Source organism: Podarcis muralis, chromosome 1, assembly GCF_964188315.1.
Source record: "Podarcis muralis chromosome 1, rPodMur119.hap1.1, whole genome shotgun sequence".
Taxonomy (NCBI): Eukaryota; Metazoa; Chordata; class Lepidosauria; order Squamata; family Lacertidae; genus Podarcis; species Podarcis muralis.
This window is the reverse complement of record NC_135655.1, coordinates 66,335,015-66,355,473: the sequence shown is the minus strand read 5'-3', so window position 1 is coordinate 66,355,473 and position 20,459 is coordinate 66,335,015. Positions and strand designations below refer to the sequence as shown.

The window sequence follows — 20,459 nt, the reverse complement described above, 5'->3', positions numbered from 1 at the left end:
AAACGTATTTGTTTCAAGCTGCACTTCATTAAAAGTTCTGTGAACTGGGCTCTAAACCACTGCTGCATTATTATTTTTTTTGTAATTGGATTGTTTCATTTGTATTTTTAAATTTGCTATTTATATTACTTTATTACATTTATATCTCACCTTTCCTCTGAGAAAGTGGCATATATGATTCTTCTGCTACTCATTTTATCCTCACAGCAATTTGGTGAGTTGGAGGAGGGGGCTATTGGTTTCATTTGTGATTGTTTTTATTATGTATTTTGTGTTTTTATCTTGTGCTTTTATGCTGTGAACTGCCCTGAGATCTATGGATGAAGGGCAGTATACTACTACTACTACTACTACTGCTGCTGCTGCTGCTGCTGCTGCTGCTACTACTAGATTAGGCTGAGGGATAGTGACTGGCCCTAACTTGCCAGGTTAATTCCATTGCTGAGTGTGGATTTTAACCCTGGTTTCCCAAGTCATCATCCATTATGCTAACCACTTTACTACACTGGTTCTCCAGCTGTTCTATATTCCTTTATTTAGGCTATTATTTCTGTGCAACTGAAGGCTTTATCTTGTAATTTTGCAGAACATCCATGCATAAATATAGCAGAACTAGCAACTGTGTTTTTTTGAAAATGTGCTCCTAGGATGAGATACTTAACCAAACAAGCTAGTAATAAGTTCAAGTGGATTCAATCACATTAGGTTCCCTAGTAAATTAATTTGGGTTGTGGTGTCAACATAGAGTGTTATTTTGCTCTCAGATCTATTAAAGAAAAGAAGGAAAGAAATCAGATGCAGATAGCCTTGGAAACAGCTGTAATTAAACTGGACTTCTAAATAATCAGCTAAGCTGGTAAAGGACTTTGTGTGATGACGAGCCAGGGGGGTCTGCATTTATTGTTCTTTTTAATGTATAGGCTGATCTCTTGAGACAGTCAAACTCAGTATTTAGCAGGCTTTTGTTTTAAACCCACAGTCCCTTGAGAACTGAAAAGGAATCATGCTTGGTTAAATGTGGGAAAATTTAGTAATGCCTGGTTAAAAGCTTTACAGCTGGATTAATGAGTAACCTACACTTTAATTATACTGCTACTGCTCTCCCACTGTGTTATAGCTTCTTCTTTGCTACTATAAAGTTCTCCACGCTGTTTAACTTAGTCACTTACAGCCTGAAAATGCCAGTGTCCTCGGGCGATCTGCTGTTACTTATGCTTGGGACAGTGTATCTTAGAGAAGGAAGCTCTGCACCAGTGTCTAATCAGCAAGGTATGGCTATGATTTCGTGCTTGTCTTTAAATGTTTTCTAACGGCATAGATCCATATTACCGCATGATTAATAGATGTTATCTTCGCTCGGAGTGCCCCCAGCCTGGTTTATTTTGAGGGAGATTAGACGTTGGCTGTTTAATGAGCATTCATTCTGATCCGTTTGTGCGGAGGTTTGATAACACTTGCATCGACACAATGTCATTTCGCATTTTCCAGTGCATTTCCCCCTCGCTTTCCTTACTGCAGAAAGTTCAGTCTTTTGAGGAAGTGGGATTGTTGTGCAAGACTTTCCAATCCATTATAAGTGTGAAACCTGAATTTGCCTGTGTGATTGAATCCCACTCAAAAATAGTAGCAATCTAGAAGCTTTTTTTTTTTTTAGTTCTCAACTTCACCCCAGCTGCAGCTCTTCTGCATGGGGTGGAGTGATTTCCCTCCCCTAGTCCAAATTGCCTTGCCTAAGGAGCGGATTCAAATGCCCTGTGACAGCAGCTACATGCATAGTGTAATGCAAGAAAAGCAAGCCATTGCATGTATAAGTGGTGTCCAAACTTTTTTCAAAGAAGGCCAGATTTAATGAAGTGAAGGGCTGTGAGGGCCGACCAAAGTTGTTAATCTTTTCTTTAGGATTGAAGTTGTTGAGCTTTTTAAAGGGTTGAAGTTGTTGAGGGTTTTTTTTTTTAGGATTTTACCCCAGGAAATGAACTGCCACAGACTTTGGACATGCCTGTATTGTATATGAATCAACTTTATAATTTTTCAGAAGAGTTGCCATGTGGAATTCATGCATCAAAACAATGAAATCACTTGTTTCTTCTTAAAGAATAACAAATGTATTGTAGTGCATACTTCCTTTATGATCCTGGACATAGGCTATTCGTGAAACTTTGTATGACAGCAATGAATACCGGTATATTTTTCTGAACTTTACTTATTCATATATCAGTTTTGATGTTTATGTGATAGATAGAAGCCATAGAGGCAAACAAAAGTGCTGCTGGACCTTTGATAAAGCCAAATCTGATATAACTTCGCAGTGGTTTCTAGCTATAGCAAACTTTTCCGGAGAGTGATATTTCACTTCCATTTCAATTTTCTGAAGATATTTCACTTCTATTTGGCATGAGAATGTAACTTGTTAACCACTGTGTATATTTCCAAAATAAGCTATGACAAACACCCCCCGAAGCCTGGGTTCTCTTTTTTATTCCCCTGCTCGATAAAGGTAGTCCATCTAAAATCCCAATAAGACCATTTCTATAGAGGTCTGTGCATAGATGTTATGTTTGTTAAACATACACATATATATTGAGCTATTTTTCTTTGCGAAGGTCAACCAGCAGAATGAAAACACAAAGTTTGAGTGCACTTCTCAAATTTAGAACCTTGAGTGTTGATTGTTTTTGCTAGTTACTTGAGTTTTACTCACTGCGTTCATAGTGACTTGCAGTGCAAGCCTTCTCTACTCAGAAGTAAGTTATACTGAGTTCAGTAGGATTACTCTGACATACATAGATGAAGGATAACAGCCTAAGATTAGAAATAATAGAGATTATTAGATATTAATGGGAAAACTTCAATTAGTACCATCTGGAAGTGAAAAGTTATTTGGCATCTTATGCAAAAAACTGGAGAATGACATCCAGATGTCTTGCCCTCCCCCTCCCTTTTCTGCACCCTTGTTCTTATGCCTTCCAGATTCCAAGTGTGGGCAGAAAGTGGAAGCAAATTCATGGCATCTTTATAGCTATCTCTCTCGGATTGTTGGCGGGACCCAGGTGCAACAAGGTTCTCACCCATGGCAGGTGAGCATCTCCCTCCCAGTTACAGTTTTAGTCCAAGATCTAAGGTCTCCAGCTCAGCAGTCCTCCACCTGGTGCCCTCTGGATATCCCAGACTACAGCTCCCATCATCCCTGCCCATTAGCCATGCTGACTAGTGCTCATGGGAGCTGTAGCCCCAAATATCTAGAAGTCAGTAGACTTTTGCGGAAGGCTGGCCTAGCTTATCATGGATGTGAGGGGAAGGACGGACCAAAAAAACAGGGTATTGCTTGAAGGTGGCAAGAATCACCATTCTCTCTTGGTTGCTGGAAAACGGTTGTGATTCATATATTGCCTACAAAGTCACTTGTTGTTTGCTACCCAGAACTCCCTTTGGGAAGAAGGGCAAGATATAAATTTAATAAAAAAATAAATACTATGAAACCCCATCGGAAGATACACTGAGAATACAACCCTAAGCATGTCTACTCAGAAGTAAGACCCATTGAGCTCACACCCAAGTAAACAAGGTCTAGGATTGTAACCTTAGTTTTCAGTGAAAGGGAGTCTGTAAGAGTATATGGTCTACTATTTAAACAGGTCTTTCAGATCAAAAATCAGTGGTAAAAGAAGTGTTTCTTTTTAATGAGTGCCCTGTAATATTAGAATTTTGCAGATATACAAGTAGAACATAGGGGGAGACACAGCTTAAGTGTTTAAACAGATGATAGCCAAGACTGCCTCCCCACATCAGATCTCCAGAAAGAAGCAAAAGCCCAAAAGGCCCTGATCTTTTCCAGCTTCTATGTATGTGTCTTGTAATCTAATTGCCCCAGAATGCTTCTTTTGTTTTCTGTTCTCAGCTAGCTTGCTGCCTCCTTCTAGCTAGAGAGGGGACTGAGAATGAGTCATCTTCTGCTTCACCGAGCCTCCTTGGACCATTTATCTGAAGTTTCCTAAAATAAATAAAAACCCCACATGCCTGGCAACTTTGACACAGGCTTCTATGGGAATCTCCAGCAGTACTTCTGGTTCCAATATTCCACATAATACTTATTTTGTCTCCTTTCCCCTTCCCCTCATTCTTTCTGCTACAGGGAACGACTAAGATATGATGAGCATGAAGGTTAACATGTAAATGTAGACATTCACTGAAACATAGGGAGAGAGGGAGGGAGAAAAATACTAAGGTGGCAGGATGATTTTAGTACTGTCTCCTTATCACTTCTTTGCATGTGAATGTTTGCATTATAAGACAGATATTGAGAAGCTCTGAAAAGTAAGAGTTCTATAGGAGAATGTGATAGTTAGCATTCACTTCTGCTGCATATCCCTAGTAATTTGGTGTGTGTGTGTGCATGCATACACCCCCCCCCCTCTATTTTCAGACATTAGCAAAATTCATTCAGGATTGTAAACATTCAAATGTGAATGCCAGCAGTCACCATGTTGGGACATGCATGTCACCTCTTCTGTTTTCTGTCTTGCTTTTGCAGATGCAATAAGAAAAGGTTTGCATTTTCTAATGTGACATGTTCTCTTTATGGCACAGGTTTCCTTGAAACGAAATAATCGTCATTTCTGTGGAGGAACCCTTGTTTCCTCTCAGTGGATAATCACAGCTGCTCACTGCGTTGTAAGCAGGTACAGATAGAGAATTCCATTCTTTTGTAAGCAGGTGCAGATGGGGAATTTCACTTGAAGGCCAAAAATTCCAGGTTGTTGTTTTGTTATATATTTTTCATAGCTTTTAAAAAATGTGCACTGCACCTGAAAGCAGCTACTGAAGGGCAGTATATAAAGTCATAAAATAAATATAAATGCATAAATGAAATATTTAGGGTTTGGTGCTATGTGATGCTATTTCTGTATTTTGTTTGGCTTTGTTTCAAAAGATGAAAATCAGCCCCCCCCCTTTTTTTAAATGGTTTTCTACCACTATGCAGATACCTGCTTGGTTCCCTGACCGTAACTGCTGGAGAGCATGATTTGCGCCATAAAGAGGAGGAAGAGCAAACCCTACATGTAAAATCTATCACCAGACACCCAAAATTTAATGTGAAGAAACCAATGGATTATGACATTGCCCTTCTGAGAATGAACGGTCACTTTAAATATGGTAATCTTGTCTACAATTACCTGCCTGTTATAAACATTATTTGTAATACTCAAGGGAAAATAATTTATTATCACAAAGCATAGGTGAATCACAAATTTCATTGCCAGAACTGGTGCCTTTTCATTGCTTTATTCAGGAGAACTCCTAGGACCAAATTGATGGGGATATTGTGGACTGTGTAGATTAATTTGTTTCTTAAGGCGAGTGTAGTGTGATTGATTTGCCATATGACCAGCTTTACAACTCAACCACTCTCAGCATGCCAGCTGGGTCATGTGACTTGGTCATGAATCAAGCTGTGGCCATTGCCAAATCGGCTGCCAAGAAAAATGTGGCAAATAAAGAAAGTACTGGCATGCCCACCAAGTAATTTCTCACAATCTCTCTCTAGTGTGCTGAACTGAGAGTACAGGAAGCAAAGAGGAGAGAGATCTTGCAAAGCAGGTGTCTCTCCGCCCCCCAAAGAACCTTGTTGGATCAAACCGCTGAATCTGACATCCTGTTTCTCACAGTGGCCAAGCAAATGCTTCTGGGAAGCCCACAAGCAGAGCTGGAAGACAATAATCATAATGTCAACATGTAAAGCCATGCACTTAAAAGGACTAGCAGGAGGCTGTTTCCCCACTCAGTCCCCATACAATACAATTCAGACAAACACAAGCAGTAATAAAAAAATATTGAGGTCTTAAAAAAACAACGAAAGCAGCTGGTACAGTGATCTTCTCAAGGGGGCAGTTTCACAGATGTAGGGCTCCCACTGAGGAAATCCTATTTCTGGTATCAGCTAGTCTGCAATTGTCTTAATGCCTCAGCAGGCAGTCCTTCAAACAGCCTGGTCTCTGAATCTGACTAATCTTTTTGCACCCCTGGGTACATTTGGGAATTTGAGAAATTGTAAAGGATAACACCGCAAAATTTCTGACGTATGGAATGTTGTTAGCACACTGAGATTGTCTTTTTGGAGAGATCCTAGCTACATAGCGGGTCCTACATAATACAGTTAAATTAGAGTTGCAGTACATCCACAATTCCCAGACATAGCCAAGATTCAACTGTTGGAAACAGCGCCCAGGCGGTTAAATGTCTGGGGAGATCTGGACGAGTGGCAACCCATGTCGGAAGTGTAGATTTTGGTGAATTTCCTTAAAAATAGCTCAAAAACTTCATTTTTTTTTGTTTTGCAAAAAAAGCAGATCAGAAGGTCGGTGGTTCAAATCCCCGCAATGGGGTGAGCTCCCGTTGCTCAGTCCCAGCTCCTGCCAACCTAGCAGTTTGAAAGCACGACAAAAAATGCAAGTAGATAAATAGGTACCGCTCCGGCAGGAAGGTAAACAGTGCTTCCATGCACTGCTCTGGTTTCGGTGTTCCATTGCACCAGAAGCAGCTTAGTCATGCTGGTCACATGACCTGGAAAAACTGTCTGCGGACAAACGCCAGCTCCCTCGGCTTGTAAAGTGAGATGAGCGCCGCAACCCCACAGTCGTCTGTGATTGGACTTAACTGTCAGGGGTCCTTTACCATTACCTTTTTATTTCTAAATATGATTGCTCTGCATATCCCATCTCCCCTTCTCTGTCTCTCTCACTGGGATGAACAAGACACCCTCTCCTTTGATAGCTGTGTAGATAATGTCCCTTGCTTGGCCTGGATGTGAGTGTGTTTTAGTAACCTCTGACTTTTGGGTGATTAGAATGCAGCCTACTGTACAAAGTTTTCTCATCCTTGCTCTGAAAGATTAGCGAGGCAGGACTTAGCCTTGCAGAAGCCATGCTGATCTTTCTTCAGCAAGACTTGATCTTCTATGTCCTTGATAATTGTGTTTTTTTCACCCATTTATCCGGTGGATTCAGAGCATAGCTCCCACTGTGCAGACTGCAAGGGCTGCAAAGGTCTAGTAACTACTGTTTGTGTCCTGAATCCCTGGAGAGAGCACCACCAGTCACTGTAGACAATATTAAAACTTTAAAGTGCATTTGAAACACATTCTTTCCCTCAAATAATTCTGGGCATTCACAGAGTTGCAATTCCCAACAGCACTAGACTAATGACAGTGCCCAGAATTCTTGCCTAGGGGGCAGGAAATGCACTATGAATGTGCTTTAAAGTCATACACAGCCAGAAGCTAGATAAACCAGTAGAATAATGTGGTATAAGGCAATTTTCTAAGCAAAGTGGGGTCACATCATGGGAAAATGGCTCACACACTGCTGTATGGGACTGGGACTTGAGAGATATGGGGATCTTGCAGTAATCTTTATGGTCCTATAGAACCGTATTTCTTTGTGGCTTGTTTATGGATAAGAGAAAGAAAGGGCTTGTATTCAGGTTTTTCTGAGTTACATACATTTGAGAAGCATACAAAACCAAAAAAATTAACAGTTTATGTGATGTTGCTTTTTATTTGGAGCTGAAAAGGGTTGGGACTTAAATTAACATTATTCTAATATGTCACACATTAATATTCCAATATGCCACTGTGTTCATGGCAGGTTCAACAGTTGGGCCGGTATGTCTTCCTGAACCCAATGAAACGTTCGATCCAGGATATATATGTGTCACTTCTGGCTGGGGTCGCCTAAGAGAAAGTAAGCCTAAGCTATTATTTTTGGAAGCATGGCCATATCAAAGCAGCTGTGTAAATTTTTTTGATGCAAGTTCATGTTTTGTGATTCATCCCTTTGCAACACAATCCCCAACTGGTTAAGACTTCCTATATGCTGAAACAAAGGTACAATAATAAATGAGAAGGGGGGCGGGGAGTGGTTTTGAAGCCGTTACAGCAGAGAAGAGAGAAGCAATGACAGACTGAAGAGGCTCAAGAAAGGTGACCCTTCTCACAATTAAGGAGCTTTGGGAAAACATTTCTTCTTCCAGTGTACAACTTTCAACTCCAGATTGATGTCATTATTAAAGCTTCTTAGTGAGCAAATACTGGATACTGCTGTAAAGAGATATTCAAAAGCCTGTTCTTATTTTTGTTTTGTTGAAAATTTCTTAAGGAAGGAAGGACATAACTATATCCCCCCCCCCCCCGCAATGTGGTGCCTCGCAAGACGAAATTAATTCGTTCCGCAAGTTTTGTCGTCTTGCGATTTTTTTCGTCTTGCGAAGCACGGTGTCGGGAAAGTTTTGGAAAAGCTTCAAAAATCACCAAAGTCTTTAAAAACCTCAAAAAAAGGCTACCACACCGCGTTCTATGAGTTGCTCCTCGAAGTCAAGTCGCAACTGTATTAACGGTGTTAAGAAAAAGGAAACAAACTTGCAAGACATTTCCGTCTTGTGAAGCAAGCCCATAGGGAAAATTGTCTTGCGAAGCAGCTCAAAAAACGAAAAACCCTTTCGTCTAGCGAGTTTTTTGTCTTGCGAGGCATTCGTCTTGTGAGGTACCACTGTATTGGCTCTACTTCCTGTAGTGTCACTTGGCATATTTTTCTGTGGCAGCCACATTGAATGAATGGCTGAAAAAATTATTGTCTCCCTCGCTCTAATGTACTGTTCCTCCACCAACACCATTCGCTGTCTGCCTTGGGCATTTTGTGGAAAGGAACCTATCTTGGTTACAAAGCACCTGCTTGTCGTGCAGAAGGTCTTCCAAGTTCTAGCCCTGGCATCACCAGTTAAAAGAAATAAAAGGTGGGGCAAGACCTTTGTCCGAGGTCCTGGAGAGCTGCTGTCAGAATAAATGGACCAATAGTGTAACTTGCTATAAAACTGTTTCCTTTGGTGTGCTTGTTTTCTAGATGGTATCCTCCCTGAAGTCCTGCATGAAGTGGAGTTGCCCATCCTAGACCACAGCGAATGTTCTAGAGCATTGTCAACTTTAAAGAAACCTGTTCGGGGTGACACTCTAATGTGTGCTGGGTTTCCAGATGGTGGAAAGGATGCCTGCCAGGTTGGTAAAATGAAGAGCCTTTTCTTCCCATCTACCTGCCTGCCTTTCCATCTCTGTGATGGGGTGGGGAAACTTCCCAGCAGGAAGAACAGAGCAAAGAGATGGAGCTCATACTTTTCATGCAGAAGATCCCAGGTTCCACTCTCGACACCCACTGTTAGACTCCTTTTCATGAAGCAGCAGTCCATCACAAGCACTTCAGGCCCAAAACATTTTGCTGCCCGAAGCAAAACTCAAATGGTGTCCCATCCCACTGGTACAGCCAATGCTATGAAAACATCTGTAGCGTTCAGACATAAATTCTTGCATTCCTATGTTCCTGTTCCCCATCCTCATAGTAAAGGTAAAGGGACCCCTGACCATTAGGTCCAGTCGTGGCTGACTCTGGGGTTGTGGCGCTCATCTCGCTTTATTGGCCGAGAGAGCTAGCGTACAGCTTCCGGGTCATGTGGCCAGCATGACTAAGCCACTTCTGGCGAAACAGAGCAGCACATGGAAACGCCGTTTACCTTCCAGCCAGAACGGTACCTATTTATCTACTTGCACTTTGACGTGCTTTTGAACTGCTAGGTTGGCAGGAGCAGGGACCGATCAACGGGAGCTCACCCCGTCGCAGGGATTCGAACCGCCAACCTTCTGATCAGCAAGTCCTAGGCTCTGTGCTTTAACCCACAGTGCCACCCACGTCCCCCCCCTCCTCATAGCTTTGCCTTAAACAGATCACTTCAAACTGACACATGGCAGGCGCAGTCCTGTCCATTGGACAACTGCAGGGTGTACTTTTGAAGGATCGCTTAAAATACTTGCATGCAGTGCTTTATATATGTCTCATTTGGATATGTTTCTTTTCCCTGCAGGGTGACTCTGGGGGATCTCTGGTGTGCATGCGTGAACATGGTTCTTGGACCCTGGTTGGGGTGACCTCATGGGGCTATGGGTGTGCTCGCGGCTGGATGCAAAACCTAAAAAAAAAGTATAACAGAAGAGGAACACCAGGAGTTTTTACAGACCTTACCAAGGTGCTCCCTTGGATTCAGCAACATATCGACACCGGTAGTCAATATTAATCACCTTCTGCCTAATTCACATATTAAGGCGTGTATCCAGCAAAGTTTTCCCATTTGCACAAGGATTATCACTTCTGTAGTGGAAGCCCCTTTCCTTCTCCTCTTCCTGCATCTCCCTGAAATCTACTGCAGAAGGTTAGAGAAAGCCCCAGGACCATTTGGGGGAGGGGGGGAGGAGAGGGAATGGAAGTTCCATTGCACAAATGGAAGTCCTTTTGTGAACAGGATTAATTTGTCGGCAACAACCCTAAATCTTTTCTTCAACACTGCCAACCCGACAGAAAAACATAACCTGTTGGGGTGGTATGGGGAAGTTGATTCTTCTGTAAAACTAATAATTGGAGCTTTGACTGGGTTGTATGGCAGATAGTACAGTCCCTTATGTTTTTATATATGCTGGAAGCTGCCCAGAGTGACTGGGGCAACCCTATCAGATGGGCAGGGTACAAATAATAAAATTATTACAAATTATTATTATCAGTTTGATTTCAACAGCTTTACTGTCATGACAGCTACTGTGAGTTCCACTTAGAACTGTTCCAATAGAGTTGTTGATGAATATATTGCCTTAGGACAGGCTTCCTCTAACTTGGTCCTCCAGATGTTTTTGGTCTACAGCTCCCATGATCCCTAGCTAGCAGGTCCAGTAGTCAGGGATGATGGGAGTTGTAGTCTCAAAACATCTGGAGGGCCGGGTTTGAGGAAACCTGCTTAGGACATCCTTGTTATATGCAGTCAGGCCCAAAGGGAGCAATAGATGTTTGGTTGTTACAAATTCATTATTACATTTCTGATTTGCCATAACATTAATAGTTCTTCACTAGGATATTTCTCTTTTTCTTTTTAATTAGATATCAGAATGAAAAGCTCTACAGGTGAGTATAATGTGCTGGAAAACGCCTTCCTGAACTAAGTATGTACTGGCAGAGTCCAAGATTTCTTGTGTATGATTAAAAAGTATGGATTAGAAATAATTATTTTCGTAATGCTTAGTTTTGTCTGTCTTTGCACTGCATATCTGTTAGACCAATAAATCTTGATATCTTCATATCCACATCACAGCATCATGCAGTGTGCAAGATGGCAAACTCCCTGGCAATGAAGGACAGCTTGTTTTCCCTGATCATCCTAAGCATTTTTACCAGGACAACCAGTGAGTAGCTGAAGTCCCTTTTCTGAAACTGTACCTGGTCTCATGCACCTGTGCTTTATTGATTGCCAACTAGAATTCAGTCCTTGTGCATCAATCCAGGTTGTGCGTTTGGACTCTGCTCGTCCCAGAAGGAATGCATATACTGCTGAATTTTACCCGCTTTGATGTGGAATCCGATATGTACTGTGACTATGATGCCTTGTCAGTGATTTCTAAGGACAACAGGCTCCTTGGTGAGTATCTTCTTCGAAATATATAAGGCACCAGGCTGCACTTTTCCCCAAATGAAAAGCAGGCGGTTCTTGTATAGTTGAAAAGTTGGATATGATATCAAAATTTGGTGCCAGCACATGCCGTACTGAAGTGAACACATGATGTGCATTAATGGCCTGTCCAAACAGGAATTTCACCTATGGGGACTTTGTGGCATGGACACAAAAATCACCCCTATTTTCCTCTGAAGTCTTGGCTACCATAGTAGTGCTTTGCTTCCCAGTATGCCTGACACTGAGTGAGGCCACCCATGCCCAACAGCCATGGGGAGGGTACGAATGTAGAGGAGTTGCTCTTTGCTTTCCCTCATTGATGTTGGAGGGCCCTCACCCACATTGACTGAACTCACTTTCACGTTGACGAAAGTTACAGTTGAAAATGGTGCGTGGCCAGCTGAACAGAGAATAAGAAGGCAGGAAAGAGTTATCCACCTCTCTTGCTTGCTTAAGATGGCCCGATCCTGACCTTGCTTTTCCTTTCTGAAGGGATTTTGGAATTTCATGTGTAATGATGCTCCAGACACTTAGACAGAGTATTCAGAGGTGTTTTCGGGGGCAGACACCCAAAACAAGCTTTGCTACTAAGATGCCCGCAATGAACACAGCTGAAATCTGGATACAAATGCTAGGTTGAACCTGACGTATATTAAAGCATTTTTGGGTTGACTCTTCTCCTTCTGGATCTTATATAGCCATCAGGTTACACATTGTTGTTGTAAATTACGGTAGCCTGAATCAGTGGTGTGCGGTGACATTTTTTGAAGGGGAACAGTTAGAACCAGAGGTGCCAGCTTGCAAGGGTGACAGGGGGTGGGGGGATATTGCGTGTGGGATGTTCCAACATCCTGACAAGCATTGTGATTCCCTCCCTAAACTGGACAGAAGCTTCCCAGGCTTTGGGAAGGAGATGCCAGTGCTCTGACAGTATGTTGGAGCTCTCCTGCCTCCTTCCCCAAGCTGGGTGGGCTTTGGGAAGATGGCGGAGGGGGACTCTTGGACTCATCGGAGCATTGCGCCTCTCTCCCTAAGCTACCTGGATTTTAGGAAGGAGGCCCCAGGGGAACATTTAGGGGACTAGTCTCCCATGTCCACTGATCACACACCACTGGCTTGAATACTATGGTCCTAAGCATACCTACTCAGAAGCAGGTTCTTCTCACATTAGCAGAACCACTCAGTAAATATTAGCAAAATTACATTGATAAAATTAACGTCTTTCAGGGAAGTTCTGTGGCAAGGAGCCCCCGTTACCGATTTTGGTTGGTTCCAATAGCCTAACGCTAAAATTTGTATCTGATAACAAAGAACACGGATCTGGGTTCTCTATGATATACCAAACTATTGAGCCAGATTCTCTTCAAGGTAAGTATCAATACTTTCTAATAATATATGAGAGGCCAAGGAGGCTTCACAATATATATGGATTACAGGCACTAGATCTGTTACTTTATAAGTTGCGATACTTTTTTTGTACCTTACCAGTCCTTACATGGGAGTGCTCTAGGGAGATTCTATGATTTGTAGCTTTAGCAGTCATTGATCGAGATGCAATTAGAACACAGGCTTGCCATACAGAAGGGTTTGATGGTGAAGAACTGAGCAGTTACACAATCATTAATATGTGGACCGCATGAGTCCTTCACAGACTTAGCTCTGAAGACCTCTGGAGGAAAAAATGACTCTATAACAGGCACATCCAACAGGTAGATCGTGATCTACTGGTAGATCACTGAACGTCTTTGGTAGATCACTGGCTCCCCCCAAAGAAGCTCAACAAGTTTGGCTCCCCTAAAGAAAGCTCAACATTTATTGCCCTGCACCCCAAAACCCGGGGCTTTCCTCTTCCCTAAAAGCAGCTCAACAACTTTGACCTGAACCCCTAAAGAAGGGGGTAGATCACTGCCAGTCTTTAACTCTGTGAGTAGATTGCAGTCTGTTTGGGAGTTGGCCACCCTTGCTCTATAAGAATCAAGGGCAAGCACAACCGAACCATCTACCTATTCTTCAAATACCCATATCTAGAAAGTTTCCTTATTACAAAATTAACTCTTGGAAGTCGATTGAAGCAATCCTTTAATAATAAATAAAACAACCACCACCTTATATTTTACTACAGTGGTACCTCGGGTTATATATGCTTCAGGTTACAGACGCTTCAGGTTACAGACTCTGCTAACCCAGAAATAGTACCTTGGGTTAAGAACTTTGCTTCAGGATAAGAACAGAAATTGTGCAGCGGCGGCAGCGGGAGGCCCCATTAGCTAAAGTGGTGCTTCAGGTTAAGAACAGTTTCAGGTTAAGAACGGACCTCTGGAACGAATTAAGAACTTAACCCGAGGTATTACTGTATAAGTATAATGAGCACACAAAAGCTTCCAGTGGTTTATAGTTTGCCAAGGGGCTATTTAAATTGTCTCACTTTACTTTTGCTTCACTGTCTTTCTAGACTCTGGCTGTGGATCTATTGCCATACTTTTTGAGGAAGGAACAGTACAAAGCATGCACTACCCCGAGGCTTACAATAATCTGGCAGATTGTCAATGGATTGTTCAAGCTCCAGAAAACCACGTGGTCAAGGTACAAGGCAGGGCTGATTTACTGATATCAGCACAAAGGGTTTCCTCTGAACACCCTAAGTTTGATTCCAACCTTCACAAGCAATGTAACATTTCGCTCATGAGGCTGCCTTATTTTGGTGCTGTTTTATTATTAGTTAACATATAATATCTTGCATTGGGATATCATTTAAATGCAGGTGGGTAGTATTCAACTAGGTTTTACTCAGGGTAAAACTTCATGAACATGACTAAGGCAGATCCATCAATTCCAATAGACCTCCTCTAAGCAAATCTTAGTTGAATACCAATGTGTGTGGATTTCTTTCTTTCTTTCTTTCTTTCTTTCTTTCTTTCTTTCTTTCTTTCTTTCTTTCTTTTCTAGTTTCAGTGTCTTTTGAACCTGTCTATCTTCAAACTGGGTGTAGTTTTATATGACACTGACACTTTTGCTATATTCGTGTAATATAGGGGTGTAGGTTGTATGTGATGCTGTCTCCTCTGTTTACATTCTTGTGGTAAATAAATAATTCATTCCCAAATATGAATTTCAAACACCAGAAAATGAAGTATACTCTTTTTCTTTCTGGCAGCAACCATCTCCAGCCATCTTTCATCACATTCCTCTACAAATGTTGTCGTAGACCAGTACCCCAATATAATTTGCAATTCTAAAATGTTGGGGTGTACTCTGCTCCCAAGTATTAATGTCTTATCTGTTAATACTCCCGAGGAATTTACATTATTTCTGTACAACATCTTATCGGAGGTCTCTAGTGACTACAATGACATTTGGGCTGCACTCCTATGCACTTTCCCTAAGAGTGAGTCCCAATTACCGGTAATTCACTGGAACTGATGTCTGAGTGTGGTTTGTGTTGTGTGATCTCTTCATAAAGATAATAGCTATTCCTTTTATATTTGTAATATGTGTTACAACATACTACGTTCCTGATAAAAGTGTATTTAAGATTATTTTTCCTTGATAGAAATTATGGATGAATTCGTCTTTAAGGCTGCAGTACTATGCATGCTGGGACACGGGTGGCGCTGTGGGTAAAACCTCAGCACCTAGGGCTTGCCGATCGAAAGGTCGGCGGTTCGAATCCCCGCTGCGGGGTGCACTCCCGTTGCTCGGTCCCAGCGCCTGCCAACCTAGCAGTTCGAAAGCACTCCCGGGTGCAAGTAGATAAATAGGGACCGCTTACTGGCGGGAAGGTAAACGGCGTTTCCGTGTGCTGCGCTGGCTCACCAGATGCAGCTTTGTCACGCTGGCCACGTGACCCGGAAGTGTCTCCGGACAGCGCTGGCCCCCGGCCTCTTAAGTGAGATGGGCGCACAACCCCAGAGTCTGTCAAGACTGGCCCGTACGGGCAGGGGTACCTTTACCTTTTACTATGCATGCCGGACTTCCTTCTGAGTAAAAGGCTTAGGGTAGGACTGCACATCAATTGTCAATGATCTCTAAACTTCTTTTTAAAGACTTGACAACATTTTAATTTTAAAAATGTTTTAAGACCTTGGGGCCCCAGAGGTTGCTACCCACATTTTGATACATGCAAGCATTGTAGACTGCAGTCAGGCATAAACTGTAGATCTGCTTTGATTTGTAAATTATAATAAATTATAATGTTTGCATTTGGGGATGTGCAGAGAAATCCTATGCATGTTTATTCTGAAGTAAGCCTCCATGTGCATCTGAAGCATCTGAAGTGTGCTCCATGTGCACATTTATTCCAGCCTTTATTGCAGCATTAATCTATGCCTTGTTTAAATAGTATTTTCTTACTTGCCATAGGCAGGGCAGCAATTTAGTTTCCTTGGTAACACTCCTGAATGATCTATAGCCAATATGAAAAATATCTGAAACTAAACCTCTTTGTGTTTGATGAACTTCAAGTTTTTTTGCTGTTGGTTTTGTTTTGTTTTTGAAGCTCACATATGAACATTTTGAACTGGAGGAAAATGAAGACTGCACTTATGACTCAGTGACAGTGTATGAAAATGTTGCAAAGGATAATGAAATAGGTTTGTTTTTTATACTTATTTCTAATGCTGTGCACTAAATGAGATTTGAGTCCATTGCCAGGATCCCTTTCTTCCCAGTTGGGTTTCAGTACCCAAAATAAATTCAGTTGGGGGGAAAGTAGTGGATGGTGTGGCTACGCTGCAAGAAATGGATTCATTTCACTACACACCATGTACACACCTGGTTCTTAGAACTGGCCTCCATCCCTACTTCAAGTGAGTGAGTCTTCTTCAAGTGATTAGGGTAGGCTGCACTTTTAAACAAGGGGATCAGTTGCCATCACATGTAGTCACATTGTTTTTCACTATTTGGCTAATCTTGCATTACACACACACACACACACACACACACACACACACACACACACACAATTAAAACTCACAGGGAAACCTCTAGTCAATATCTGAAACTGTCCATGATACTTTTTCACTCTACAAATTCCTTTAATTTATATCAAGGAAATAGTAGCAGTGACCTAACACACAGGGTGTAATACAACACTGAGCAAGCATTTTAGTGCAAGCATTTCTGCTTAATAGACAGAGCACTTTCCCCCTCCTCCCCTGCCTCTCCTTCTGTTATGGGGGTTCTCCCAACCCCCCTGAGCAGATTTGTGGAGGATGCAGGGGAGAAGTCCTGTTTCACTAGTGGAACTCACTGCACTGAGTTTCAGTGGTGCATCAGTTTAATGGGATCTGACCCAATGTTGATATGTTTTTCAGCACAGAGGATGCCAATTTTTTTACGACACCCATTTGATTTAACGTTTTGTATGCTGAGATGCAGGGAAGTTGTTTCTGTTCTGCTGTGAACCTTGCCACTTACCTTCTTTAGCTCGATCCTGTGGATTTGCTGTCCCAGCACCAGTTGTGAGTTCCTCTAGTACCATGCTGGTCAAGTTTCATTCAGATGAGACAGAGACATTTGGTGGATTCAAAGCCAGATTTTTGTTCATCTCTGTTGCAGGTAATGGAAAATGGAGGATTATTCTAGCCCTAGAAGAAAGTTGATTTGAGGAATTCTGACAATGACTCTCCCCTCTTTCTTTTTGAAACTAGATCTAAACATATCAAATTTGAGCAGTGAAGTAATGCTTCCAGAGGAAATAAGTGATGCCTCCAATGAAACTGACATTCCTGGTAAATCATCTTCTGTGAAGGTATCCTTTGGTAGGAGAAGGGAAAGGGGCAAAATGAATGTAGAGAGGAGTCCAGGGTTTGGTTTGTAGATATTCTATATAGATATTCTATAGGTATTCTAGATATTCTATAAATTCTACATACACACCAAGTTTGGCTGGAAAATGTGTTTTCCTAATTAGACAAATCCAAAATATATTGCAGACTTCAGTGCCTCCATTGTATCCTCTACTAGTCAACTAGTGGAGCTCCTCCAAACAGTTCAGAGGTTCCTGGTGCCTGAAGGAGTTTCCTTGGAGCCCTCTGTGGCTCACTGTTTATAACACATTCTGAGGGTAAAGTTGTATGACTCTGTAGCGATATTGATCCCATAGTTCATGCAGAACAAGCGTGAATCTTGATCATGCTCAATCTGGATCATGGTAAACAAAACCTAGCCAGCAAGACATCCTTGGGCAGCTTCAGGGCGTGGTGAAAGGGGTAGCACTTGAAATAGTCATTGGCCGATTTCTAATACACCGATTCTTGGGAAGGTGACTGAGAAGGTTATGGCAGAACAGCTGCAGGCATTCTTGGATGAAACAAGTTACCCTGACCAATTTCAGTCTGGTTGGCCTGGTTTAGAGGTCAAATCAGCCTAGCTTGTCCGGATAAATGACCTCCACTGGGAGAAAAACAAGGAGAGTTTAATTATTTTGCTTCATCTCAGTGTGGCTTGTGATACCATTGGCCATGGTGTCCTCTCAGACCAGCTCTGTGAAACTGGTGTCAGGGTAGTTTATGGTAGTTCTGGTCCTACCTGCAGGGTCGATTCCATAGAGTCACCCTGGGGCATTTATGCTATGGGATGCTGCAGGACCCTATCTTATCACAGTGTTAGTTAGCATCTGTATGAAGACACCTGGAAGGATCATTGGGGGGATATGGAGCAAAGTATTATTAGTATGCTGATGATGCATCACTCTGTCTCTCCATAATGTCTGAACTTGGAGTGGTCATGCAGGCTCTGGACCAGTATCTGACCACAGCTGTGGGCTGGATGAGGGCCAGTGAACTGAGTTTAACTCCTGGCAAACAGGTGGCCTTGGTGGCTAAGGGTCCCTTTTGCCAGCTTTGGTTGGTTAGGCAGCTGCAGCTGTTCCTGGACTGAGATGGCTTGGCCACTGTGACCTTGGATTACTGCAGGATGCTCTGTTCTGGGATTCCCTTTGACTTAACCTAGAAGCTGCTGCTGTCTCAGAATGCAGTAGCTAAATTGCTGATTGGGGTACCCCACTGACACCATGTAATGCTTCTGCTAAAGGAGATGCACTGGCTGCCAATATGCTACCAGGAACCATTCACATTTTGCTTTGATCATTTAAAACCCTAAAAAACTTGGCACCACCATAAAGTCTTGTCCGTTGTATCCCTACCTGGGAACTGCGCTCCTCAGATGGAGCACTGCTGAGAATACCACATGCCCCAGAGATGCACTTACCCTGAACTAGAAATTGGGCTTTTAGTGTTGCAGCTCCAGCTCTCTGGAATCAATTACTAGCTGAAATCAGACAGGCACCTCGTGTGACGATGTTTAGGTGCCTACGGAAGACATTTTGGTTTAGGAAGGCTTTCCCCGAGGTGCATCCCAGTCATTTTATGGAAGATCAGTTTTATATCTGATGAACTTGTTCTGTTTTTCAAATTTGTATGGATAGCCTGACTGTTTTAGAGTTGAAATAAAACTAAAACTAAAAAAAAAATGTCCACTAGCACCTTATAGACCAACTAAGTTTGTTCTGGTATAAGCTTTCATGTGCATGCACACTTCTTCATATACATGCACATGAAAGCTTATACCAGAACAAACTTAGTTGGTCTATAAGGTGCTACTGGACAATTTTTTTTTTAATTTCGACTACGTTAGACCAACACAGCTACCTACCTGTTTTAGAGCTGGTTTAACTGATTTTATTGTTCTTGGGATGTGTGATCCTGTGTTTAATTCTGTTTTTACTGAGTACATTGATAGGTTTATTTTGCAAAGTGGTCTGTAAATTCAACAGTTGTTGCTGTTACTATGTTAGTGTAAGACATGAGTAGGCAAACTAAGGCCTGGGGGCTGGATCTGGCCCAATTGCCTTCTAAATCCAGCCCATGGACGGTCTGAGAATCAGTGTGTTTTTACATGGGTAGAATGTGTCCTTTTATTTAAAATGCATCGCTGGGTTATTTGTGGGGCATAGGAATTCGTTCATTATTTTTTTCCAAAATATAGTCTGGCCTCCCATAAGGTGTAAGGGACAATGGACCAGCCCCCTGCTGAAAAAGTTTGCTGACTCCTGGACTAAGCAGGCTGCTAAGGTCAGCAAATGTAAACTTGCCAGGGATAGCTGCTCCTTCCCACCAGTAGTGGCTCCTGGAACCAAAAGAGAGAGAGAGATGAATAGGCTCCCTCCTCCATCATCACCATGCTGTGGCTGCTGGTTGTCCTGGCCAATGAACTGCTTCATTAGCCACGGCTGAAATGCCATCCTATCATTTGCCTGCAAGTCCTACTAAATCCAGTGGGACTTTCATATTAAATAGAAGCTGCCTCTGTAGAATCAGCCAAATGTGGGCAGCTTTTTCCTTCCAACCCCTTTTTAAAAAACTATTTTTATTAAAGATTTTCTTGGTTTACAAAAGTACGTGCATTGTGTTTTTTTCAGGTTGTAAAGTCTGTTCTACAGATCTTGTACATTTGAGTGTTGTATACAGTATAAAGGTGGGGAAGAAAAGAAGGGAGAGAGGAGGAGTGGTGAGACTTATATGTGGGCAGCCTTATTCCGTAATAGGCACAAGTTGTTGGTTGTTGTTTTCTCCAATGTGCAATAGCTTTTCCTCTTTTCTCTGTTGCCAGCTGACATTTGTGGAGTAGCATCCAACCAGCCCAGGTTTCTTTTCAGTCGGATAGTTGGAGGCGAAGAAGCTGTACCATATTCTTGGCCTTGGCAGGCAAGCATACAAATTTTGGGAGAAAACATCTGTGGAGGGGCAGTTCTTGCAAGCACATGGGTGGTGACTGCTGCTCACTGTTTCAAAGGGATGTAAGTACTATGTTATGCTTTAGCAACAATAGTTCACAGCGCCTGAACAGTTTGGAAAGCACATTAACAAATGCATTATTTAGAGTGTCATCCTATGGATGTGTACTTATGACTACATATTGATAAGTGT

At 42.2% G+C, this 20,459-nt stretch overlaps 1 protein-coding gene across 2 annotated transcripts in view; it reads left to right on the top strand.

Moving 5' to 3' along the window:
• The first annotated feature begins 389 nt into the window (after positions 1-389).
• The window catches only part of OVCH2 (ovochymase 2), a 27,293-nt gene continuing 7,223 nt past the window's right edge, over positions 390-20,459 (top strand). For both annotated transcript variants that reach the window (XR_013393207.1, XM_028730771.2), the window contains exons 1-16: positions 390-1,269; positions 2,971-3,077; positions 4,588-4,679; positions 4,982-5,154; positions 7,644-7,739; positions 8,895-9,046; positions 9,904-10,099; positions 10,965-10,988; positions 11,176-11,266; positions 11,366-11,499; positions 12,760-12,900; positions 13,985-14,115; positions 16,028-16,121; positions 16,957-17,088; positions 17,181-17,261; positions 20,143-20,329. Coding sequence is in view for 1 of the 2 variants with exons in the window: in XM_028730771.2 (XP_028586604.2) it covers positions 1,065-1,269; positions 2,971-3,077; positions 4,588-4,679; positions 4,982-5,154; positions 7,644-7,739; positions 8,895-9,046; positions 9,904-10,099; positions 10,965-10,988; positions 11,176-11,266; positions 11,366-11,499; positions 12,760-12,900; positions 13,985-14,115; positions 16,028-16,121; positions 16,957-17,088; positions 17,181-17,261; positions 20,143-20,329 (2,036 nt within the window). In the remaining variant the exon portion in view is untranslated. The remainder of the gene's footprint in view (positions 1,270-2,970; positions 3,078-4,587; positions 4,680-4,981; positions 5,155-7,643; positions 7,740-8,894; positions 9,047-9,903; positions 10,100-10,964; positions 10,989-11,175; positions 11,267-11,365; positions 11,500-12,759; positions 12,901-13,984; positions 14,116-16,027; positions 16,122-16,956; positions 17,089-17,180; positions 17,262-20,142; positions 20,330-20,459) is intronic.